General features: G+C 40.6%; 1 protein-coding gene across 1 annotated transcript in view; it reads right to left on the bottom strand.

Moving 5' to 3' along the window:
* Positions 1-667: 667 nt before the first annotated feature.
* The window catches only part of TMX4 (thioredoxin related transmembrane protein 4), a 40,869-nt gene continuing 20,302 nt past the window's right edge, over positions 668-21,234 (bottom strand). The window contains exons 5-8 of the mRNA XM_057702007.1: positions 20,645-20,690; positions 11,991-12,092; positions 6,169-6,232; positions 668-3,486 (exon numbers count right to left, since the gene is read on the bottom strand). Coding sequence (XP_057557990.1) covers positions 3,137-3,486; positions 6,169-6,232; positions 11,991-12,092; positions 20,645-20,690 — 562 coding nt within the window. The 3' untranslated portion in view covers positions 668-3,136. The remainder of the gene's footprint in view (positions 3,487-6,168; positions 6,233-11,990; positions 12,093-20,644; positions 20,691-21,234) is intronic.

Here is a 21,234-nt window from a genome sequence, read left to right as displayed (position 1 = left end):
TTTCCATTCTGTAAAACAGGCTCCACTCTTCAGGGACTTGGTAATGAAAAGTCACATGCCAAGTACTTGCCTTAAAAGACACTTTTATCATCTACCCAAATTACACGTACCCAAATCATGGAGAAACACCACAGCGATGAAGGATCTGGACCATCAGAGTTAAAATCTGGCTTTCTCCACCATCAACATCAACCTGGCGAGGCTTGTTCGCTTTCTGTCAGAGTAGTAATTCTGAATTTCTTTTTGTAGTCAGAGAGGCCTGTGGCTAACAGGGGTCCTGTTCCGAGATCAGGCTGGGGGTGCCAGGCCCGCCCGCCCCCCCCCCCCCGCCCCCCCCCCCTCCCAGAGTGGGGCGGGCCTCTCGCCCCGTTCACGCTTACACTTCACAGGGAAAGAGGGAAGTGGGATTGCCTGTGTGTTGCTTCAGCATGAGATCTCTAAGCAAGGTGGGGTGGTTTGGCAAGAGATAAATAATAAAAGAAAGAAACTAAGGAAAATGTAGCTAGAAGTTTCAACGTCCCCTCTAATCAATGAACAGGCACCCCACTCCCACTACTCACACATAAAGCACTGCACCCCCACTCCCAAATGAACAGTTTTATTTAATTTACCTAATTTTGATATATATAAAATACTACTCCATAACTAAATAACTGATATTGTAATATAGGGAGGCATGATTATTTTTTATTTTTTGAATCAAAATCATGTTTCCATACACTTGACTTCTGGATTAAATATATTATCTACAGGAAAAATCTATCAAATTCTATTGAAATGTTAATCTAATTCTAAATTATTTGGGGTTGACTTTTTTCCTTTAATTTTATATTTAGTAAGTAATGAAAATGAACCTAAAGGCTGCAAGTGGAAAGAAATTAAATTAGATGTGTACATCTTTCACCAGAATATTAAAAAACAAAAACAGAAACAAAACAGGAAACATGGTCCCCAGAGCCAGATACTTCAACTTTTAATCAGTTTGGATCTGCTTCTCCAAACTGATTTTTCCTCTTCCTCCAATTCTATTTTTTTAAGTATTGCTGAGAACGAAAATACATTTTTCTCATTATATAATTAGATACTATTTGGAGTCCAACTGGAAATTGGCCTTACATTTATAAAAAGCCAAAGTAGATTTTATTTCTTCATTCCTTCCCCTTTAGTGAAATACTGCACTTAAAAAAAAAATTATTTCAATATGGGGGCATTGGAGGGAGGTATTATACAGAAAAGCCAAACTATGAAATCTTTCTTGGTCCATACCCTTGAACTTGAACTCAATGATCTTTGAAAACTGTTTCAGCTTGATTAGAAAGGAAAGAAAATCCAGTGACACGAGGGCAGGTCCAGCTCAGCTCTGATCCAGAAAGGCTTCCTGGTATCAGGGAGGTAGAGGTGTCTGCCTCAGAACCGTGGCGCTTTGGCGGAGGTGGTGTCACAGCCCCGGATGGTGGGAGGGGCAAGAAATGAACACAAGCCCAGGTTTTCCCGGTCTGTCAGTTCTGTGATGCCTCAAACTTGAGGTCGCGTTGCTGTCTGATGAGAAAAACTATTGGCAACTCTTAATGAGCGTCACCACCACACTGGGGGATGAGACTGTCAGGTCACTGAGTTGGAAAGATGAAAAATAACCAACTCAAAAAGCTGGATGCTGTCAGAATAAAAACTCCCTTTGTGTGAGGCTTGCAACAGGCTCCTTCAGCCACACCAGGGTAGAGTTTCAGAGCCTCCCCCTCCTCCAGTGAGCCCATGTTCAAAGTTAATACAAGGTAAGGGTTATCTAAACAGCCAGATAGGAGTATACTGCATATTTCTTTTTAAAGATGACAGAAGCTTTTTGAGTTTCATAAACCCGTACTACTTATTATTCTGTCTGGACCCGAGGGGTGTAGGATCAACTTTAGACATCTTTCATAAGCTTGGAATCTAATATTACGAATTTATTCTAAGACACAAATCAGGTAGATGGATGGATTTTTTAAAAACACTGGGCCCCTGGGGTACTTTTAGCAGATTGAGTATTGAGAGATTTACAGGGATAAAATTCTTTACAAGATTAAGGAAGAAGGAAACGAAACCAAATCTTTCATTTCCAGATATACACTTTCATTAATTCTTTCACCAAAAGCATGTCACTGAAGGAAAATCAGAAATGGTTTTTCAGTTATTATTAAAGTGGTTCAAAAGCCAGGGAACCCCTGGAGATGGAAACAAAACAACACAGTATTCAAGTTTTCTTTATAAGACTACCTTGTACTGGCAAGACCGGAGACTTCTGGCTTCAAAAAGAATATCGCTGAAGGAACTTCTTGGAAAAAAAAAAAAAAGGACTACATTTTGGCTAAAAACAACAACAAAAGTCTCTCTTGTAAAACCCCTACTTCCTTTCGAATCTCCAAAGGTTACAACGTTTCATTTGAGACCCTTGGCACTCATGGCTCATAGGCTGTGCTTCTTGATTATCTAAACCCTTAAGGCAGAATAAGCACAGCTGATGTCAAGCCGTCTGCTGCCTCAGTCTTCTCACTAAGGAAGTATTGTGAAGAGTGTGGGGAGCCCGCAGGCCCGTGGTGGGAAAGCTGGAAGTGTTAAAGGTAAGAAATAAAACATAAGAAGGGAGATTTAGAGAGTTAGGAAGATTTCCAAGCTCTTTTGTACAATATCCAAGGCCGTCTCAATTTCTGTCTTTAAAAAGTACCCCTGTGTCCTATGGTGCCTGATGTTTCCTACAGTTTGACAAAAATAAATACTCAGTACAAGAAGAGGAAGCAAGACGTCTGCTGTACTCTGTGGATGTTCAGTTCGCCCTGCTTTCACCTTAGGGGGCCTGCAGCCTGGTCTATTGCCTATGACCGTGCCCACGACAGCCGGGGAGCGCTTCCTCTGGTCGAGACTGGAGCTCATCCCAGGTCCCAAGCAGAGCCTAACACCGTGTCTGTTCTCTGTATCCTGATTGTCATGCCTGAAAGGTTCTCCTTAACATACATGAGGCTTAATGCCATGAGACTACATGGCTAGAGATCATTTTTTAAGAGAAGCTTGCTCATTCAAGAAAAAGACAAGGATTTGGTTTAAACTGCAGACCCGAGCGGAGCGGACGTGTTCTTTCGGTCTGTGTTCTCGGGAAGTGCCATCAGGCCGAGGGTCCGGCGTCAGCACGCTGACTCCTGCGCTGCCTCAGCGCGTCTTCTGCCGCCTCTGCGCCAGCTGGATGGGGCTGCTCGGGGGCGTCGTCTTCAGTCTCACCAGGTCCTTCATCCTCCTGCGCCTCCCTCAGGGCCCCACTCCTCTCCTCGTCCACGCCAGCAGCCGGGCTGTCCTCCTCGTCCTCTTCTGCCTCCTCCTCATAGCCGAGGTCTTCCTTCTCCTCCTCCTCATCTACAAGGCTGTCCTTGTTCTCTTCCTCGTTTGAATCATCCTTTTCCTCCTCTACATCCTGCAACTGTTCAGTTGTATGAGTCTCCTCTGACCTGAGATTCTGCTCTGTGGAGGGAAGAGAGGGGAACATCCTCTGAATAAACAGTGGGCGTTCACAAGTACTGTGTGTTTTCACTAGTGTGTGGAATCTAAAAGAGTAAAACAAATGAATGAATATAACGAAACAGAAACAGACTCATACAGAGAACAAACTAGTGATTACCAACAGGGAGGGGCAAGATAGGGGAAGGGGTAAGAGGTAGAAGCTACTAGGTAAAATATCAATAAGATACAAGGATGTAATATACAGCATAGAGATATACCTGATATTTTATAATAACTTAAGATGGAATATAATCTATAAAAACATCAAATCACTCTGTTGTACAATCAAAACTAATATAACATTGCACGTCAACTATACTTCAATTAAAAAAAGGTCATTCATTCAAAGGATTAATCTCTAAAATACACAAGCAGCTCATGCAGCTCAGTATCAAAAAAACAAACAACCCAATCCAAAAATGGGCAGAAGACCTAAATAGACAGTTCTCCAAGGAAGACATGCAGATGGCCAACAAACATATGAAAAGATGTTCAACATCACTAATCATTAGAGAAATGCAAGTCAAAACCGCAATGAGGTATCACCTCACACCAGCCAGAATGGCCATCATCAAAACATCTAGAAACAATAAATGTTGGAGAGGGTGTGGAGAAAAGGGAACCCTCCTGCACTGTTGGTGGGAATGTAAACTGGTACAGCCAGTATGGAGAACAGTATGGAGATTCCTTAAAAAACTAAAAATAGAACTATCATATGATCCAGTAATCCCACTCCTGGGCATATACCCAGAGAAAACCATAATCCAAAAAGAAACATGTACCACAGTGTTCATGGCAGCACTATTTACAACAGCCAGGACATGGAAGCAACCTCAATGCCCATCAGCAGATGAATGGATAAAGAGGATGTGGCACATATATACAATGGAATATTACTCAGCCATAAAAAGGAATGAAATTGAGCTATTTGTAGCGAGGTGGATGGACCTAGAGTCTGTCATACAGAGTGAAGTAAATCAGAAAGAGAAAAAACAAATACTGCATAACGCATATATATGAAATCTAGAAAAATGGTACTGATGAACCTAGTGGCAGGGCAGGAATAGAGATGCAGACCTAGAGAACGGATTTGAGGACACCAGGGGGAGGGGGGGAGGGGAAGCTGGGACGTAGTGAGAGAGTAGCACTGACATATACACACTACCAAATGTAAAACAGATAGCTAGTGGGAAGCTGCTACAGAGCACAGGGAGGTGAGCTCAGTGCTTTGTGAAGACCTAAAGGGGTGAAACAGGGAGGCTGGAAGGGAGGCTCAAGAGGGAGGGGATATGGGGATGGGGATATATGTATACATATAGCTGATTCACTTTATTGTATAGCAGAAACTAACACAAAACTGTAAAGCAATTATACTCCAATAAAGATAAAAAAAAAAGGTCATTCAGCAATCAAGTGCATTTAGCTGACATGAAACAATACGCCATATGACAGTTTTCTCCATCTTTCTACTCTAGGTTATCACATAGGGTATATCTCTGGATGGCATCCTAGCCCCACTCAGGACCTCTCCACCTCTCTCTGGAGACTCACTGACCATATTGACTTTGGCAGAGCCCAGGGACATGGATGGCAAAGGTTCCTTTGTGCTCTGTATTCTGTACCTTGTAGAATGTTCAGTGACCCACTCACTGGTCATGGTGATTGGTTCAGCACTGTGACTTAAGCCAAGCCAATCAGAGTACCTTCCAGGAGTTTTTGGCCAGAGTCAGGAGGAAAAAGCTTTCTCTCTTTCTACAGGGATTGCTAAGCTGATAAAATGTGAGTTGGGGTTGTTGACAGCCACTGAATCAGCTTCACGGAAACAGAAACCTATCATCCTTTGGGCTGTGCATGAAGCCAGAACATCCCTCGATTTTTCAGTTTTGTGAACTAACAAATTTTCCTTTTTTCCCCTAAGTCGCTTTAAACTGGGATTGTTATTCTAAGGAACATAACAAGTTTATAATTACATATGGAAGTCTCAAAGCCTTACAAACTTCAAGAATTAAAAAGAAATATAAGCTTATTTAAACTCCCACATAAAATTCAACAATTACAAAGTCTCATGAGTCTTGATGGGGACTTCCCTGAGGGCCCAGTGGTTAGGACTCCACACTTCCACTCCAAGGGGAGCAGCTTCGATCCCTGGTCGGGGAGCGAAGATCCCACAGCACAACCAAAAATCAAAAAAAAAGTCTTCATCAAAGACTTCATGCAAACAATAAGAATAAAAGCATGGAAATCCAGGGGCATTTGGTCCCAGAAACAGTGTGAAGTAGTGAAAGGATTGGGGGGCACTTTTAAAGGACTCAGGGCAGTTACTGGTATGCAGCAGAAACTCAGTGTCAGTTCCTTCCCCTCGGCTCATTCCAGTTTGAATGAAGTAAAAGCTGTCACCTGATTAATGAAGGGCAAACAATTCAAGGGAAAAGGCAACTGCGGAAATGAAACGTTCCCTAATTTAAGGGAGAAAAAAAGGAATTTTTGCTCAAATCTATCTAGAGAATGTATTTCAAGGAGCTTGGTAGTGGTGATGGTTTGGTCCCCAGCAAATCAGGGGGAAAATGCACCATCTATATAAGCACAAAAGGGCACACCACAGAATTCCCAAAATACTTTATCTCATGAATTTGTCATACTTACCAGAACGTTCAGGTGAATGCCTTGGAAGTGGCAGGTAGAAACATTCTGATATTAACACCAAGACCTGGAGGGAAAAAAGTGATTTTACAGTGAGTGGATAGGACATTTATTACCAAACAACTTCAAAGTTAGGCTCTGCTTCTATAACCAGATATTCATAAGACAAATACACAGCAATTGGTCAAAAGTCCTCAAAAAAAGACAAGGATATAATTAAGAATTTCCTATTTTTCTAGTAGATATAATGTGAGAAAACACTATTAATTTAGAACAGGGGTCATAAAGTCAAGTGTATACACACAGCCCACTAAGAGATGAAGCAAGCAAGTGTAAGACAACAGATACTATCAGCCAAGTCTAAAAGGATCTTTTAAAAAAATCCTATTCTGACAAATAAAACTAGTCTGCATGTGGGTTTCCCCCACCAGTGGGTAACCCCTGATTGTGTGGAAGAATATTTCAGGGTGTGGAATTCCTGAGTGCCATAAGAAATTACCATAGGGACAAACTGTGAAAACGCACATCAGTGATCTGAACCAAATGCTATTTTAAACAGTGATGGACTGACTGGCTTCACCTCCAGCCCTGACTGCAGCACTGAGCCACTTTCTGCTTACTATAAACATGCTGTTTCCCGTGATAAACCACAAGCTCCTTGGAAGCAGGTTCGTTCCAGTCCATGTCCCAGGCCTGGACGGCATGGGCCGTGGCAATGAAACGGATGGGATGATGTGTGAAACAGGGTCAAGTCAGCGGGAGCCCCTCACTCTCTACGCCCTCCCCAACATCCATCCTCCCTATACAGCACACAGCAGAGACCAGGGCCTCACAGTGCCGCTGGTACCCAGCTAACTCCTGGACTTCACCTACACTTTGAACTGTCCAGCCTTTAAAACAGGAATAGTACTTCATAGATTTGTGATTTTAAGGGGCTCAAAAATTTTAAAAATCCAAAGCCCTGGTCCTTTTGATTCAATTTTATAAACATCAAATAAGTGCCTCACTTTGATATTGCCATCTGTATATTCATTTATTACCTTACTTAATATTTGGTTCATTAGGTTCAACATATGTTAACATCTGGGGGGAAGGGTTCAAAAAGAGAAAAAAGTGGCAGTTTAATTATAAAGCAATATGGAACAGGGGTCTCATAAAAAAATGAAGAAAGCTCTTTGATAGATACTTAAAAGATAGAGATTACACTCAGTTAATGGGGGTGGGGAAGGATCTACTGGGTTGGCTGACAGGTTCATTTGGTTTTTTCCATAAGATGGCTCTAGTAGCACTCAGTTGTCTTTAACTTCATTTGAAACAATTTTGTTAGATTTATGTGACAGCTGTCATATCAGCGTGCATTTAAAAAAAGACATCACAATCGGTGAAAGAAAAAAAAGCAACATTTTCAGCATGTTATGTGTATCATTTCAAGAAAGGTAAAGATGCAACCAAAACGCAAAAAAAGATTTGTGCAGTGTATGGAGAAGGTGCTGAGACCGATCTAACGTGTCAAAAGTAGTTTTCAAGGTTTCATGCTGGAGATTTCTTGCTGAATGACGCTCCATGGTCAGGGAGACCAGCTGAAGTTGACAGCGATCAAATCAAGACATCAACTGAGAACAATCAATGTTATACCACACGGGAGATAGCTAATATACTCAAAATATCCAAATCAAACACTGAAAATCATTCGCACCAGCATGGTTACGTGAATCGCTTTGATGTTTGGGTTCTACATAAGTTAGGCGAAAAAATCCTTCTTGACCATATTTTCACATGTGCTTCTCTACTTAAATGTAATGAAAAGTGGATACCATACAATAATGTGGAATGGAAGAGACTGTGGAGCAAGCAAAATGAACCACCACCAACTACACCAAAGGCCAGTCTTTATCCAAAGAAGGTGATGTTGTGTATGTGGTGGGATTGGAAGGGAGTCCTCTATTATGAACTCCTTCTGGAAAACCAAACAATTAATTCCAACAAGTACTGCTCCCAATTAGACCAACTGAAAGCAGCACCTGAAGAAAAGCATACAGAATCAGTCAACAGAAAGCACATAATCCTCCATCAGGATAACACAAGACCTCATGTTTCTTTGATGACTAGACAAAAACTGTTACAGCTTGGCTGGGAAGTTCTGATTCATCCACTGTATTCACCAGACATTGCACCTTTGGATTTCCATTTATTTTGGCCTTTACAAAATTCTCTTAATGGAAAAAATTTCAATTCCCTGGAAGACTGTAAAAGGCACCTGGAACAGTTCTTTGCTCAAAAAGATAAAAAGTTTTGGAAAGATGGAAGAAGATAGTGAACAAAAGGTGTGAATACATTGTTCAATAAAGTTCCTGGTGAAAACGAAAAATGCGTCATTTATTTTTATTTAAAAACCAAAGGCACTTTTTGGCCAATACAATAGAACAACCGTTTGAAAGAGGTGGCATTTAGGGTCCTGGGCACAGTCAGGAAAGGATGGGCAGCAGCAGCTGTCTGGCTCTTGTAAGCAACACCAAACTGGACCACACGGGCTCTTGGATCCGGAGGGAGGCCTAAACGCCAGGCCCACGTGCAGGGCAATGGGATGCACGAGGCACTGTGGGGTGGGGGGGAGCAAGCTCCAAGCCATTAAATTGTTCTGAACAGCAAAGAGGAACACATTTCCATCTGAAAAGACTAAGGTTGAAAACCTACATTTCTAATGCCATAATCACGTGCTTACAGTAGCTATTCACTGGACATAATGTTTCTTGTGACCTTTTTTTCCCTCTTGCCTTTCTCAATACCAACTGGAGGGGAAATTTTGGGTCCTGACACATTGCGAGGGAAAGAAGAAACACCTGCCAGTGACAAATAATTGGCATTTACAACAAAGCCTGGGAGGGAGTAAGTCCCACCTGTGAGACACCTGGGCCATCTAGAGCTAGGTAAGGGGGCCTAGAAAAGATTTGTGGGACCCCAGCCTCAACCCTGTCAGCTGTGTGACCCTGGACAAGTCACTTAAGTGTCCTCTCACGTGCACTCTCTCTTGAAAGGACAGGTTTGGGGCTAGTCTATCACTAAGGGCGGTTTTATGTCTCTAACAGTACATAATTTCATGACACTGTCTTCCTTCCCAGAAATTGGGAGGAAACCCTTCTCATTCTATCAATTCAGAATCTGTTTTCCAGTCTAAAGAACCACTCCCTTGGGATGAGCCACCTTCTGAGCCACTAAGAATGGCACTGTTTAAAAACAGGGTCTATAGAGGAATGGTGCCCTCCTGGTTTCAGCTTAGCAGACAGCCAGGCATCTAAAAGAGGAGAGCAGGTGGATTTGCCATCTTTCACAGGGTGACATCTACGCCTCCCAATACTGGAGATCCTCTCTGTGGAAGGCTCTGTGCTTGGAACTGGTCAGCAGCGTGTAGAAAAACAGTCCACCCAAGTGGCAAAATTCAGACAGTGTCTATACACACCAAGAGAAATGCAGACCAGATAACAGAGGTGAGAGATTGCTCCTATGTTTCCAATGCTTTTCTGCCTGTCTACAGCTTTGCTGTCTTCCATCCTCCAAAGCAGAGTTGCTGGTGTCAGAAAATGATGCAGCCAGAGCGGTTTCATATACAGACTGTGCACTTAAGGGTCTTTCCCATATTGGTTTAACACACAAAATACATACTTGATTTCTCAAACTGAGCCTTTTGTTTACACGTGAAAAATAACATTCAGTAAAATATTTCAACAATTACTAGGCTCAATTAAGACAGCAAACAAAAATCAGCTACCTTGTTTTGACTTCCCACTTTTAAAATTAAGGAAAAATAGGAAACATAATAGTCAGGCTTATGGGAAACAATGACTTGATCAGGAAATCACTTCTCTATGGAAAACATCCTGCCCCTCCTGGCCACTGCATAAGTTAAACTCCACAGAGACTCACAGAGGGAAGGAGACCCTCCGAAGTCTCCAAGACCGAGCTTCACATAACTGCACACTGGGCCTTGCTTTCAGCCCTCAGTTAATGGCAAAAGTGACACAGAGCAGTGAACTGCTCCCCTGGAGACCTCACTGAAGGTAAAAATTCTAGCTGCTGTGTTTCTTTTTACACGTTACAGTTGTAGAAAAGGCATTTTAAGCAGTGATATGTGTTTGCTATTTTATGGAAATGTATTAACAGAAAATATATGTCTATCATTGCTTTGAAATTATTATTTCCTTAAATAACATTCTCTTCCCAACTTGTTATGAAGGAACAGTAATCTCTATCACTTAGTTACTTGAATAGTCTAGGATCAACTCTCTTCTTTCTCCAGGTCAAGCCTCTAATAACCTTCCTACACTGATTATTTGACTCTAAGTTTCCAAATAAACTAAGGGTCTAGGCAGGCCTGACTTCTTGGACTTAAGGTCAACCTCAAAAGTAAAATTCTAAAACTCTTTATTCTGAGAAGAGTTTTCAATGGTCTTCCAGTTGGTCCGCACTCAAACTACATTCTCCATAACTCTATCTCAGAATCACACAGGATCTCATACCCTCCCCGCTAAAGAAGCCTCACACCCACGCAGCTGCAGAGTAGGTAAGAGAAGTACATTTATAACCAAAGTCAAAGTTATATCCAAAGTCAAATCATTTTTTAGGCCAGAGCATTGGGGACACGTTAATTAGCAATAAGATTAATGCAGCAGAATGGAATATACCCAGGACCTGACGAACGACATATCTAAGTTCTGTCCCCACCTATGAAGTTATTAACACCAGCAATGAAATGACCAATATAAACCATAATATGAAGTAAGCATGTTCATGGCAAAATAAAATCAAGACTCCCTGGCTCCTCAGAACATGACTTTGTAGTACCAAGTTACGACTTGCTATAAAGGCGACTGCTAACATTTTAAGCTTATTTTTTTAAAAGACCTTGCAAAAGAGCTGAAATATATTAGAAAATGTAAGGACATACTTTAAGACAATCTTACCCAAAGGACTGTCCTTTTGATATAAATTTTTAGTGATCATCAATTATTCCTATCATACAGTTTAAGACCTACGTGATTAGCATATAGTGTAACAACTTTTATGAACTTCTTAGAGTTTAAAGCTCAAATTGATCAAGTATAGGTAAAGAGAACGATTTCAAAAGCATATATAACCAAGAGTAAAAACATGCCCAAACATTTATAATTGCCTATACAGTTAAGTAAATAAATGTATTATTCCAACCCTTATCTAAAACCCTAGGGAGAAAATGCAGATACCTAAAGGATAGTGATTTTTTTGGATAAAGAAGACATAGTGATGTGGTTTGCAACTTATTTTTTCACATAATAATGATTGTGTTTTTTTATCCACATTATCTTACAAAATCCACCTTGGGAAAACTGCAGAGTATGTACAGGTAGCTGGTGAGATTTAGAGGTTCATTCTGAGGATGTGAACAGGAAAAACCATCCTGTTCACCCAAGGAACAAATTCACAGCTTTGGCCTTATCACCACAGTGTTCTAATCATGTAGGCAATTTGTGAATTCACAGCTGACTCAGTTGTCTTGGAAACTGACTCTCAATTCAAGTAAGTCTCTATTCTTCCTTCATACTGCCTATATTTTGGGTAGCACATATCTTCAGAATATTTAAGGGACAGGATTAGGTGAAAATAATTTAATGAATTTTCCAGTGTTTCTCAAATTTTCATAGAAAGCAGTATCAAACAAGCAAATGTTATTTAACTCCTTAGATTACACACAAAATGTTGTTTATGTGCTTTTTATTTCTTGGCTGCTTTATAGTTTTGCATGAAACTAACTGGCTGTAAAGACAAGAAAAAAGATGCGCATTATCTCTTACCAGACCCATGAAAAGGCCAAAAATCAAGGTGGCTATGACGAAAAAGACGTAGGAACACCAAGCAGGAACTCCAAGGGTCACTGTGAAATAGTTGTGAAGATGCTGTAATCAGAAGAAGAAAGTAAAAAAAAAAAATAAAAAATAAATTATTTATAATGAGGACTAAAGATGTTTGAATCTCCCTCTTTACCTATAACTCAAGTTTGCAAATTGTCTCTACATTTAAATGAGCTCCCACAAAGGTCACCCAGCAGTTTATGCATCTATATGATTCTTCCAGAACAAGTCAAATTTTACAACATTGAGAATCTGAGAGTAATAATCAAGGTCATATCTAGTAAAAGTTGTACTTCCCTGAAGTTCATGATCAAATAGAACTCTGGAAGAATTGTTTACCTAAGTCCCTTCTTCCATCATGAGGTTTTTTTGGTCACTCTCCCCTAGTAATTTATATACTTTAATTTTTACTCATAATATGGAATCTATAAAAAATTAAACTTCTCGGGTTTACCAATTTTTAAGTAGAACTAAATTACTACTTAGGGAACATCAACCATTTAAAATGTCTCCATACTTCCTTTTTCTAATCAGACTCTTATTGCTCTACCCTCACCCATCCTTAACAATTTTCCTAATCATCATAAAACCTAAATGTAATAATAGAAGAAACTTTCCAGTTAATTCATCAAGAGCAAATAAGATTTCATTAGCCTTTGAATAGAGTGCACATCCCTTCTTGTTTACTGTCCCCTGGGACTCTACTTGATGCCAAATACTAAAAACTGAGTAAGGAGATACACTCTTAGCTAGAAATTATTTACATGCTAAATCATACAGGAATCACAGACATGAACCTGCTAGTCTGGAGTCGAAGCCCATTTACACATGGACTTGCAGGAACCATGCTGCCTCATGATGGCTTTGTGATCATCTATTTTAGGCCCTTACAGCTTCAAAAACATTCACTAAAAAAAAATAGTTTTATGATTCTGTTATGTCTACAGATAATTTTGAGGCAGGAGACAGATGGGCCCCAGGCTGAACAGTTTCTCCCCTATGGACAGAAACTCCATAATAGCAGAAATTCCATGAAAGCAGGATGATGGAGGAAGCTGGACCCTGCCCAGGTAAGAGATAAGAGACCACATATTCCTCATTCTCGAATTCAAAGAGACCACCCCAACTACACATGCGCAGAAAGGCTCCTCAGAGGTCAAAAGGAAGGTGGAGTCACCTCATAGTAAGTGATGTCAGCTACCCCTAGGTCTTTTCACTAGAATCCATCTTGGCTAAGAGATGCACACGCACACAGGGGAGGACCCTGAGCTACACCAGATGGGGACTCAGAACCAGGCAAAGCAAGATGACTGGTCGAAGGAAACCTGGAAGAAATGTCCCATAAAAGTGATTCAAACTACCACGAAGGCACAACTCTCTCTCTGAGCCCATCCGTGTGTCTATCCACACGTACTGTACTCTTTTTCCCCCTAATAAACACTTTACTTGCTTTACGTTCCATCTGTAGGTGGAAATTCATTTCCACACAGCTGATGGGCGAGCGCCTTGTCACTGAGCACTGGTCCTGGTGGTCCAGTGGCTGGGATTCAGCACTCTCACTTGCTGCTGCCCGACCTCAATCTCTGGCCGGGAACTGAAACCCTGCTTCAAGCCACTGCAGGCTGAGGCCACCTGAGATCAGTTTTATCTATAAAATTACTGGGCACAGGATGAAATGGCCCCAAGCTAAATGCCACCAGCAAGCAGAAATAATGACTGAATGACCTGCCTAGAACTGATGAGGCTGATGAAAATGAGTCCAAGGTTCTATCTTCACATTTCTCAAAACCTAAGTTATTCACTATCTTCCATTGGTTTTTCAGTTTATAACTGTCAATACAAGTAAATAATATATCTTATTCTGGCTTAATTCAAAGCAATAAATAAACAAAAAGGCTTGCTAACTGACTGAGAATAATCTGAGATCTCTTCTTTCCAATTTTTTACTCAGCAGTAGAGATATATCTAAAAGTTCATCAAGTTTTTAAATAGTGACACATCTAATCAAAGTGTTCAATAAACATTTATTGAGTAAGGAAAAGATACTAGCAAATCCTTAAACTATTCACAGGAAATGTAAACAACTCTTGATTTGTAAAACTGTCACCTGTCCTCTGTTGCTGGTCCTGGTCGTCACTCTGTCGTCAGCCAGGCAATTATTTATTAAGAATAGTATTCTGTAGCCCAAGGAGGCAGCAGAGGTACTGGGATATAAAAGGTTGTTTTGTTCAAACTCTATTCAATGGAAGTTCTAAGATGCATTGTGCAGTTCTCTACTTTAGGAAATTTTGTATATTGAACATCGTTTATTTGTGCTTTTCTTGACTATTCAATGTCATCATCAAGGTTAAACTCTAAAATGTGCCAAAGACAGAAGACATGGAGAGCCAGTATGCCTTTGTGCTGACCCATGGATGTACAAATTCTGGAACTTGCTTTATAAGTAATACCTGCCCATATAGTTGGAACGAATAACAACACTCAGTTATAAGTTCTTCTGGATGGTGTCTTACGCCCTTCTGCAAAATAAATGATTTAAGAAACCCTCAGGAAATTTTCTAAATTATCTTCTAGAATTCAGTAAATTATGTGCCTTTGAATCATTGTATTCTGAGTCATATTCTTAGTGCATTCGAAAACATCCTCCTATTATAAGAGGTTACGTTTCAATTTTCTTGTATCAACTTACTCTTTAAAGGATTTACTTGAGCTTCTTAGAGAAACTCTGCCACCTTGTGGTCTTTTTAGGTGATTATTACTAAAGTCTCATTAATCAAGTTATGTTTTCACAACTGCAGCCACAAATCTTTAGCTGCGTACTTTGTGTGAGTTCACAGTGGTTTCAGAGTACCTTTAAGAGCATCAGGGTTCCTGGTACTAGGCACCTGAAGTTTTGCTATATATATGTTCCCAAGTAACAACTGATTAAAACTGATCTAGTTCAACTTTAGATTTCTGTGTTTGTTTCTTTACTTGCCAGGCAAAGTAACAGTTTTCACTTGTGGAAAATACTGACCCTAGTTCAATATGATACGCGCTCATTATAAAGAAGCATCCTATTGTTTCCTTAAAATGCATGAAAATGTCACCTGCTGGGCCCAATCTCATACTATTATACTTCTGTAGCAGGTGACTGAATTAGAGCTAATTTTTAGCTACATACAGATTTGAATGAGAGGACTAAATGAAGACACTATTACAGCAGAATAAATGAGAAGAACATTCCAACGAGTAATCAGAGAGATTTGAGGAATGGGGCCAGGCCAAGGCGTCCAGGAGTCAGAGGTGGAGTCTCCCCTCCCCAGGGAGGCAGAACACCCTCTGGGATCTGAACTACTGCAGGTCAGGTTAAATGCCACCCAAGGGCACCACCATCAGCCCAGTGTGGCATAGTCTCATTCAGAACTGGGCTGGCCCCAAAGCACAGAGAGCCTTCTGAATTTAGATCCTGCCTGCATCACAGGATATACCCTGAGGAGTTTTGGAACGATCCTTAAATCTCGTTCAGACAGACTTGAATCCTCCCTGTGTGGGAGTAGCTCAGAAAGACTTCTCCAGTGATGGCCAAGGGTTCACTTCCTCTTTCATGTTTTACCCTCTCAACACCTCCAACGACACAAATCTGCAGCCTCTTGTAGGCTCGAGGGGAGGTGACTTGTGGATAGGCACCAACACACTGTAATACAGTTCTAGGTATTTTTACAAAGAACAAAAACTCCAAAAACAGTAAGAGAAGAAACACAACTATCTAAAACACGAGGGGATGTTTCAGAGTTTTAAGATTCACTCTGGTTATTCTCCAGTCTACACACTCATGACCTTTAATTCTCATCATGAGATATTTATAAAGCATTAAATTTTCTCCATCACACAGACTGTCCTCCCAAGGATGTAGCACACCTTACCGTAACTAAAATTTGCCATATGCCTGCATCTTTTCATAACAGCAGTAACACTGAGGAGAGGCATTAACTTACATCCTATATTAGCTCAGCAAGCAGCACAAATTCACCAAATAAAATAAAATGTTTAAATGCATTCAAATGCTAAACTTAGTTGCCAAAAGTACACATTGTACAACTGCCATAAAACCCTATTTCAATCCTCTCAATGGTGGTTAAAAAAAAAGAAAAGAAAAAAGATAAAGCACTCCTTGTTTCCTCATCAGGGGAAAAAGTAAAATAATGACAACAGCGATCAGTGAATATAACCAACAAAAAACGGCCTCAAGGACAGAACAGGCCCCAGGCCCTATGCTAAGCGCAGAACCACAGTCTACGGCAGGGAAACAAATGGGCTGGGAAACACACACCAGGTGGAGAGCCGTGAACTCTCTTCCTGGAAGAGAGAAAGACACACCCCCGCGTCACTGTAGCCAACTGTGACGAGAGGTGAGAAGACACGAGCACTGGGCGGTCTGTGCACACACGGGCTGCAGACACAGGATTCCAAGCCCTGGCTGTGGCGCCAGTCCCAGCAGCGGTGCTTCCCACACTCAACCTCTGCATGTCACCTTCATGGCATTAGCCTCACCTGTGCTATCCTTGAGACTATTAACACTTTTCATTACGCTGAGTCACTTTTTAAGTTGATTAAAATTTTAAAGACATTTTATATTGCTACTATAGACATATCACTATCAATTCTGTACCTAGACGATGTCTACTCTTTGAGAAACTTCTCTTGCACATCTTGCAGGCTTCAGTGAATCCTGTGACGTGGGCACAACGTCAAGACTATACATGAGGATAGGAATTAACGCTACAGTGGCAATGACTTCTATGAGTTTATTTAAACATTAGAATACATAAGTGGATACCATGACTGGATTTGAAAGACAACTGGAATTTTGGTGACAGAAAGAACACTCCAAATTATCTACTCCTGCCCTACACTGTGGTACAAATTACCTTTCAAGGATCCCTAGATTCTAGGTGACAGCGGGGAAGTCACAGGATCTCGCTTATAAGACTATTCAAGGCACTTCCTCGCCTCAAGGGTTTATTCAAGCAAGAACATGTGAGAGACTAACAGAGTTAAGAAAGCCAAATTCAGACCCAACAAAATATCCCTGAGTTCATCAGAACTCAGCTGTGTGGGTGTCATCACCAGGTGACCCTGGCATCCTGATGAGGAGCTTTTATCTCCAGGATGCCAGACCCAGTAAGCCAGCTTCAGTCCCAAGGCAGAAACTCAAAGACTTTAAGGCATCACGAGTACAATAGGATATCATCTTCTAGACACTGCTCTTGCTTTTTGTTTTTTCTTTTTCATTAGAGAAAAATCAGAAACATAGAAAAAGAGCTTTTTAAAAATCAACCACGGGCTTCCTAGGTGGCGCTGTGGTTGAGAATCCACCTGCCAATGCAGGGGACACGGGTTCGATCCCAGCTCCAGGAAGATCCCACATGCCGTGGAGTAAGTAAGCCCGTGCGCCACAAAAATAAAAAAATAAAATGTCAGATACAGGAGATTGGTGTTGACATATATGCTAATATGTATAAAATAGATAACTAATAAAAATCAGCCACAATTTCAACATCAGAGGTAACCATTGTTGGCATCTGATTAGTCTCTCCCTAGGCATTTTCCTATATACACACAGAAACTCTATATAAACAAAACACTACACAAACTGCTTTGTTACCTTTTCTCCCACTTAATAACATGCAATTTCCCCTATGGAAGTATTTATATCTAACTAGCAACCCATCCACGGGACACGGCTGCTGAGAGAAGACTGACTTCTACCTGTCTACGCAGCCACAAAATCTCAGCAAGATGAAAGAGACCACGGATGGGCATCAACAACCTTGCCTCCCTGGCATGAGTGCCTCTGTGTCTTTCTTTCTTCCCTGTTTTTATCTTCTTCCTCAGAGTCTTGACTCTCTCTTTTCCAGCCATGCTCTCTTTCTCTTTCTCACACCACAGGCTGTGTTTCTTCTGTTCACTGTCAATACGGTTGTACTACAGTTTTATATTATCTAGACTTGAGTTAAAAACAGGTTATGTTTCCCACAATTACACACTCATTACTGATGTGAGGATCTCGGGCAAGGGAGAAGAACCAGCTAAATAAGCTAACTGAGCAGCCAGGAGGTCAGCTAGGAGGACAGTCTCAGTAAGTAGTTCTGTAAGGCCAAGGCAAACTATGCCTAAAGGTTGCAGTGGGAATCAGAGACTGATGTGTAGCCAAGGAATGGGTCCCACCAGGCCAAGAGATCATACCCTCTGAATAAGACGACAAGGGCTGAATTCTGAAAACACAGGTGGTGAGAGCCCTACCCAGAGATTTGATGAAAGGCTGGGGACTTGTTTCTAAGAATAAAAGAAATGACAAAAGTGGTCAAGAGGCTTGGGGAAGCCAGATGCTGATACAAAGGGTAACACCAGATTTCTATTCTAGATTTTTAAGGTAACGTATATACATATGAAGAGATTACAATAACCTACAAACCTACTATCTGTATTCTTTTACTCACGTACATCCCCACCCCACCCCCCCACCCCCCCCATCACAGACACACAATCTACATTCAGGGCAACTGTATTAGTGATCCCAATAAACATGAATGGACTAAATTTATCAGTTAAAATAACTACTTCCTGCCATATGCTTTCTACAAGACCTAACTACAACATAATCACAAAAAGGTCGTAGAAAAAAATATTCCATGTATGCACTAACCAAAAAGAAAAAAATATGGTATTCATGTTAGACAAAATGATCTTATAGAATGTGAAAGGCAATTGCTGTGTGTCAAATTCTACAGTTTATCTTATAAAATTATATTTTTTGTTCTTTTTAAAAATATCTAGAAAATCTAAATACACATATATATAAAATACATTAATATCATATACACTTTACTTCTCAGTCACTAATAAGAACATCTAAAGTGCTTATTCCGAGATGGATCATATTCTAGTCTCCAAAGGGCCTTTTCTCCGCAGTCCAGTGCATCCACACAGGATCCAGCCACGCCGCCCAAGGCTGTGCACCACTCCTACAAAGATCAGCAGCAGCTCCTGGCCTCGATGTGCTCTGAATGCCACACACTGCAATCATCTGCAGGACCTAAAGAAAAACTGCAGCTCCTTGTGTATCAGCCAAGCTACAGAGGTCTGAGCAGTTATTTATTTTCCCTGGTACTGTCTTTGAAAAGAAAACTACTCCTTAACAATGTGTGATGGTCATGATCAACTTCCACCTAAGCTCTTCTTAACCCTCAGAACAAATTCATCTTGTGGCCTGACGTTATAACAGACTCTGTGCTAAGATCCTGATGATGATTCCTGATACCTATTACAACTATCTTGTTGGATTAGACATTACATGGCTATAAGGTTTTCAGGTAGCAATCAGAATATATGACTCCATCCACCTTAAGTGTCAAAATACTGCAACAGGCTGAATCCCTTACTCTCAGTTCCTGGTCTGCAATTCATAATTCTCAACCTTTGAATAAACGTCTCACCAATATTAAGAAAATATCAGAAGAAAACCATATGAAACTCAAACTATCTGAAAAGAGGAAAAATGATAGTTATTGTTTAATATGATATACAAATGTCAAAAAAAGACACAACAAATTTTAACGAAAAAAGAAAGACTGAACCTAAGTTACCAATTTACTCTCTGGTGTAAAACAAAACAAAACAAAACAAACAAAAAAAACCCTAAGGTAGGTATCTCACAAAGCAGAAAATATAATACAACCGAGAAACTGGGAAACAAAAAGTTGTTCTTAAATTTCCCTAAAGTACATTAATATGCATGAAAAATAGAGAGCCTTCATGAGCTCCTTTAATATTAAGTTCCAAATATGATGCATGACCTACAAACATAGCTTAGAAAAGACAAATATAGGGTGGGACTCACTTCTAAAGAGCTTTTGAATTACTTTAAGGCTATATTTCAATTTTGTCAAATCTGGCAGGATTTAGTTCACTCCACATACAAAGAGGAGCAAAAGCTTATGTGATACATTCAAGATTATGTAACAGTTCAACATTTTAACCTAAAGAACAGTTCTAAGACACTGAGAGGACTCAGTGAAAGGACACAATCACACACAGCAGGGGCTCTTCCTTAGAGCCATATCATAAATATTTCAGGCTTGTGGGCCATGTGGTCTCCATCACAGCTACTCATTTCTACCACTGTAGCATGAAAGCAGTTGCAGAAAATAGGTAATAAGTGAATGTCACGGTCTTCCAACAAAACTTTATTTACTTTATTTACCAAAACAGGTGGCCCAGCCCACCCACAAGCCAAAGTTTGCTGATCCCTGATAAATCTTTGATCTATAGGGAGATTACAACAATGGGAAAATAAGATGAAGTGAAACCACGTAAGCCCTTCCAGCTTTCATAAAGGGATTCACTACTGATCTAAGAAAATATGACTTTGACACAGTAGTTACAGGTCCTTGCCCAATTTATATCCTTCTCCACAAAGACACATTTCCACTGTGTGGCTTAAGAAGAAAAGTGAAATTATAAAACTGTGTTTATTTTCCTATTATTTAGAAGCTACCTTATCACTCTTAAAAAACCCCTCTGTCAATATAATCACAAAGGGCATATTTACTCACCCATATCTTGCCAGAGATGCTGAAAAGACCAGCCATTCCAGACATCCTAAAAAAAAAAAAAGAGAGAGAGAGAGAAAGAAGGAAAATCACTGGTGATGTATAGTATTAAAAAAAAAAAAAAGTCAAGTTACAAGGACTTCTCCTCCACTTCTTGCAATATACTGTCCTCTCTCCTGGATTCACTTCCACCCTTACAGAACTTAGACCCCCACAGTCATCCTTTTTGAATTATGCTGCTGTAAATACAGTCAAGTCCCCTGATCCTTTCTCCCTGCATGGTACATGCCTGGCAAAACCCCTAACCCTGAGCAGCTGAATGTCTCTAAGAAAAAATCACATAATCTCCCCTCAAAGTCACAAACCTCAGCGAGCACTCGATATGGCCCAATCCACTACAATGTTAGGCTCTTAGCTAAGATGATAGCTCATATTCTTTTCTCTGCCTTCAAACTTTACACACTCTCCCCTCCCCATGCACTCTCAACTGACAAACACTTCTTGTCTGTCACTGCAAAACCAGAAGCGATTATGTGATCTCTCTTATCTTCCAGCAACAAATCTGAGCCTGGTGTCACCTGCATCTACCTTTT

Source organism: Hippopotamus amphibius, chromosome 12 (assembly GCF_030028045.1).
Source record: "Hippopotamus amphibius kiboko isolate mHipAmp2 chromosome 12, mHipAmp2.hap2, whole genome shotgun sequence".
NCBI classification, from domain to species: domain Eukaryota; kingdom Metazoa; phylum Chordata; class Mammalia; order Artiodactyla; family Hippopotamidae; genus Hippopotamus; species Hippopotamus amphibius.
Note: the sequence above shows the minus strand (reverse complement) of the source record. Positions and strands in the feature narration are given on the sequence as shown.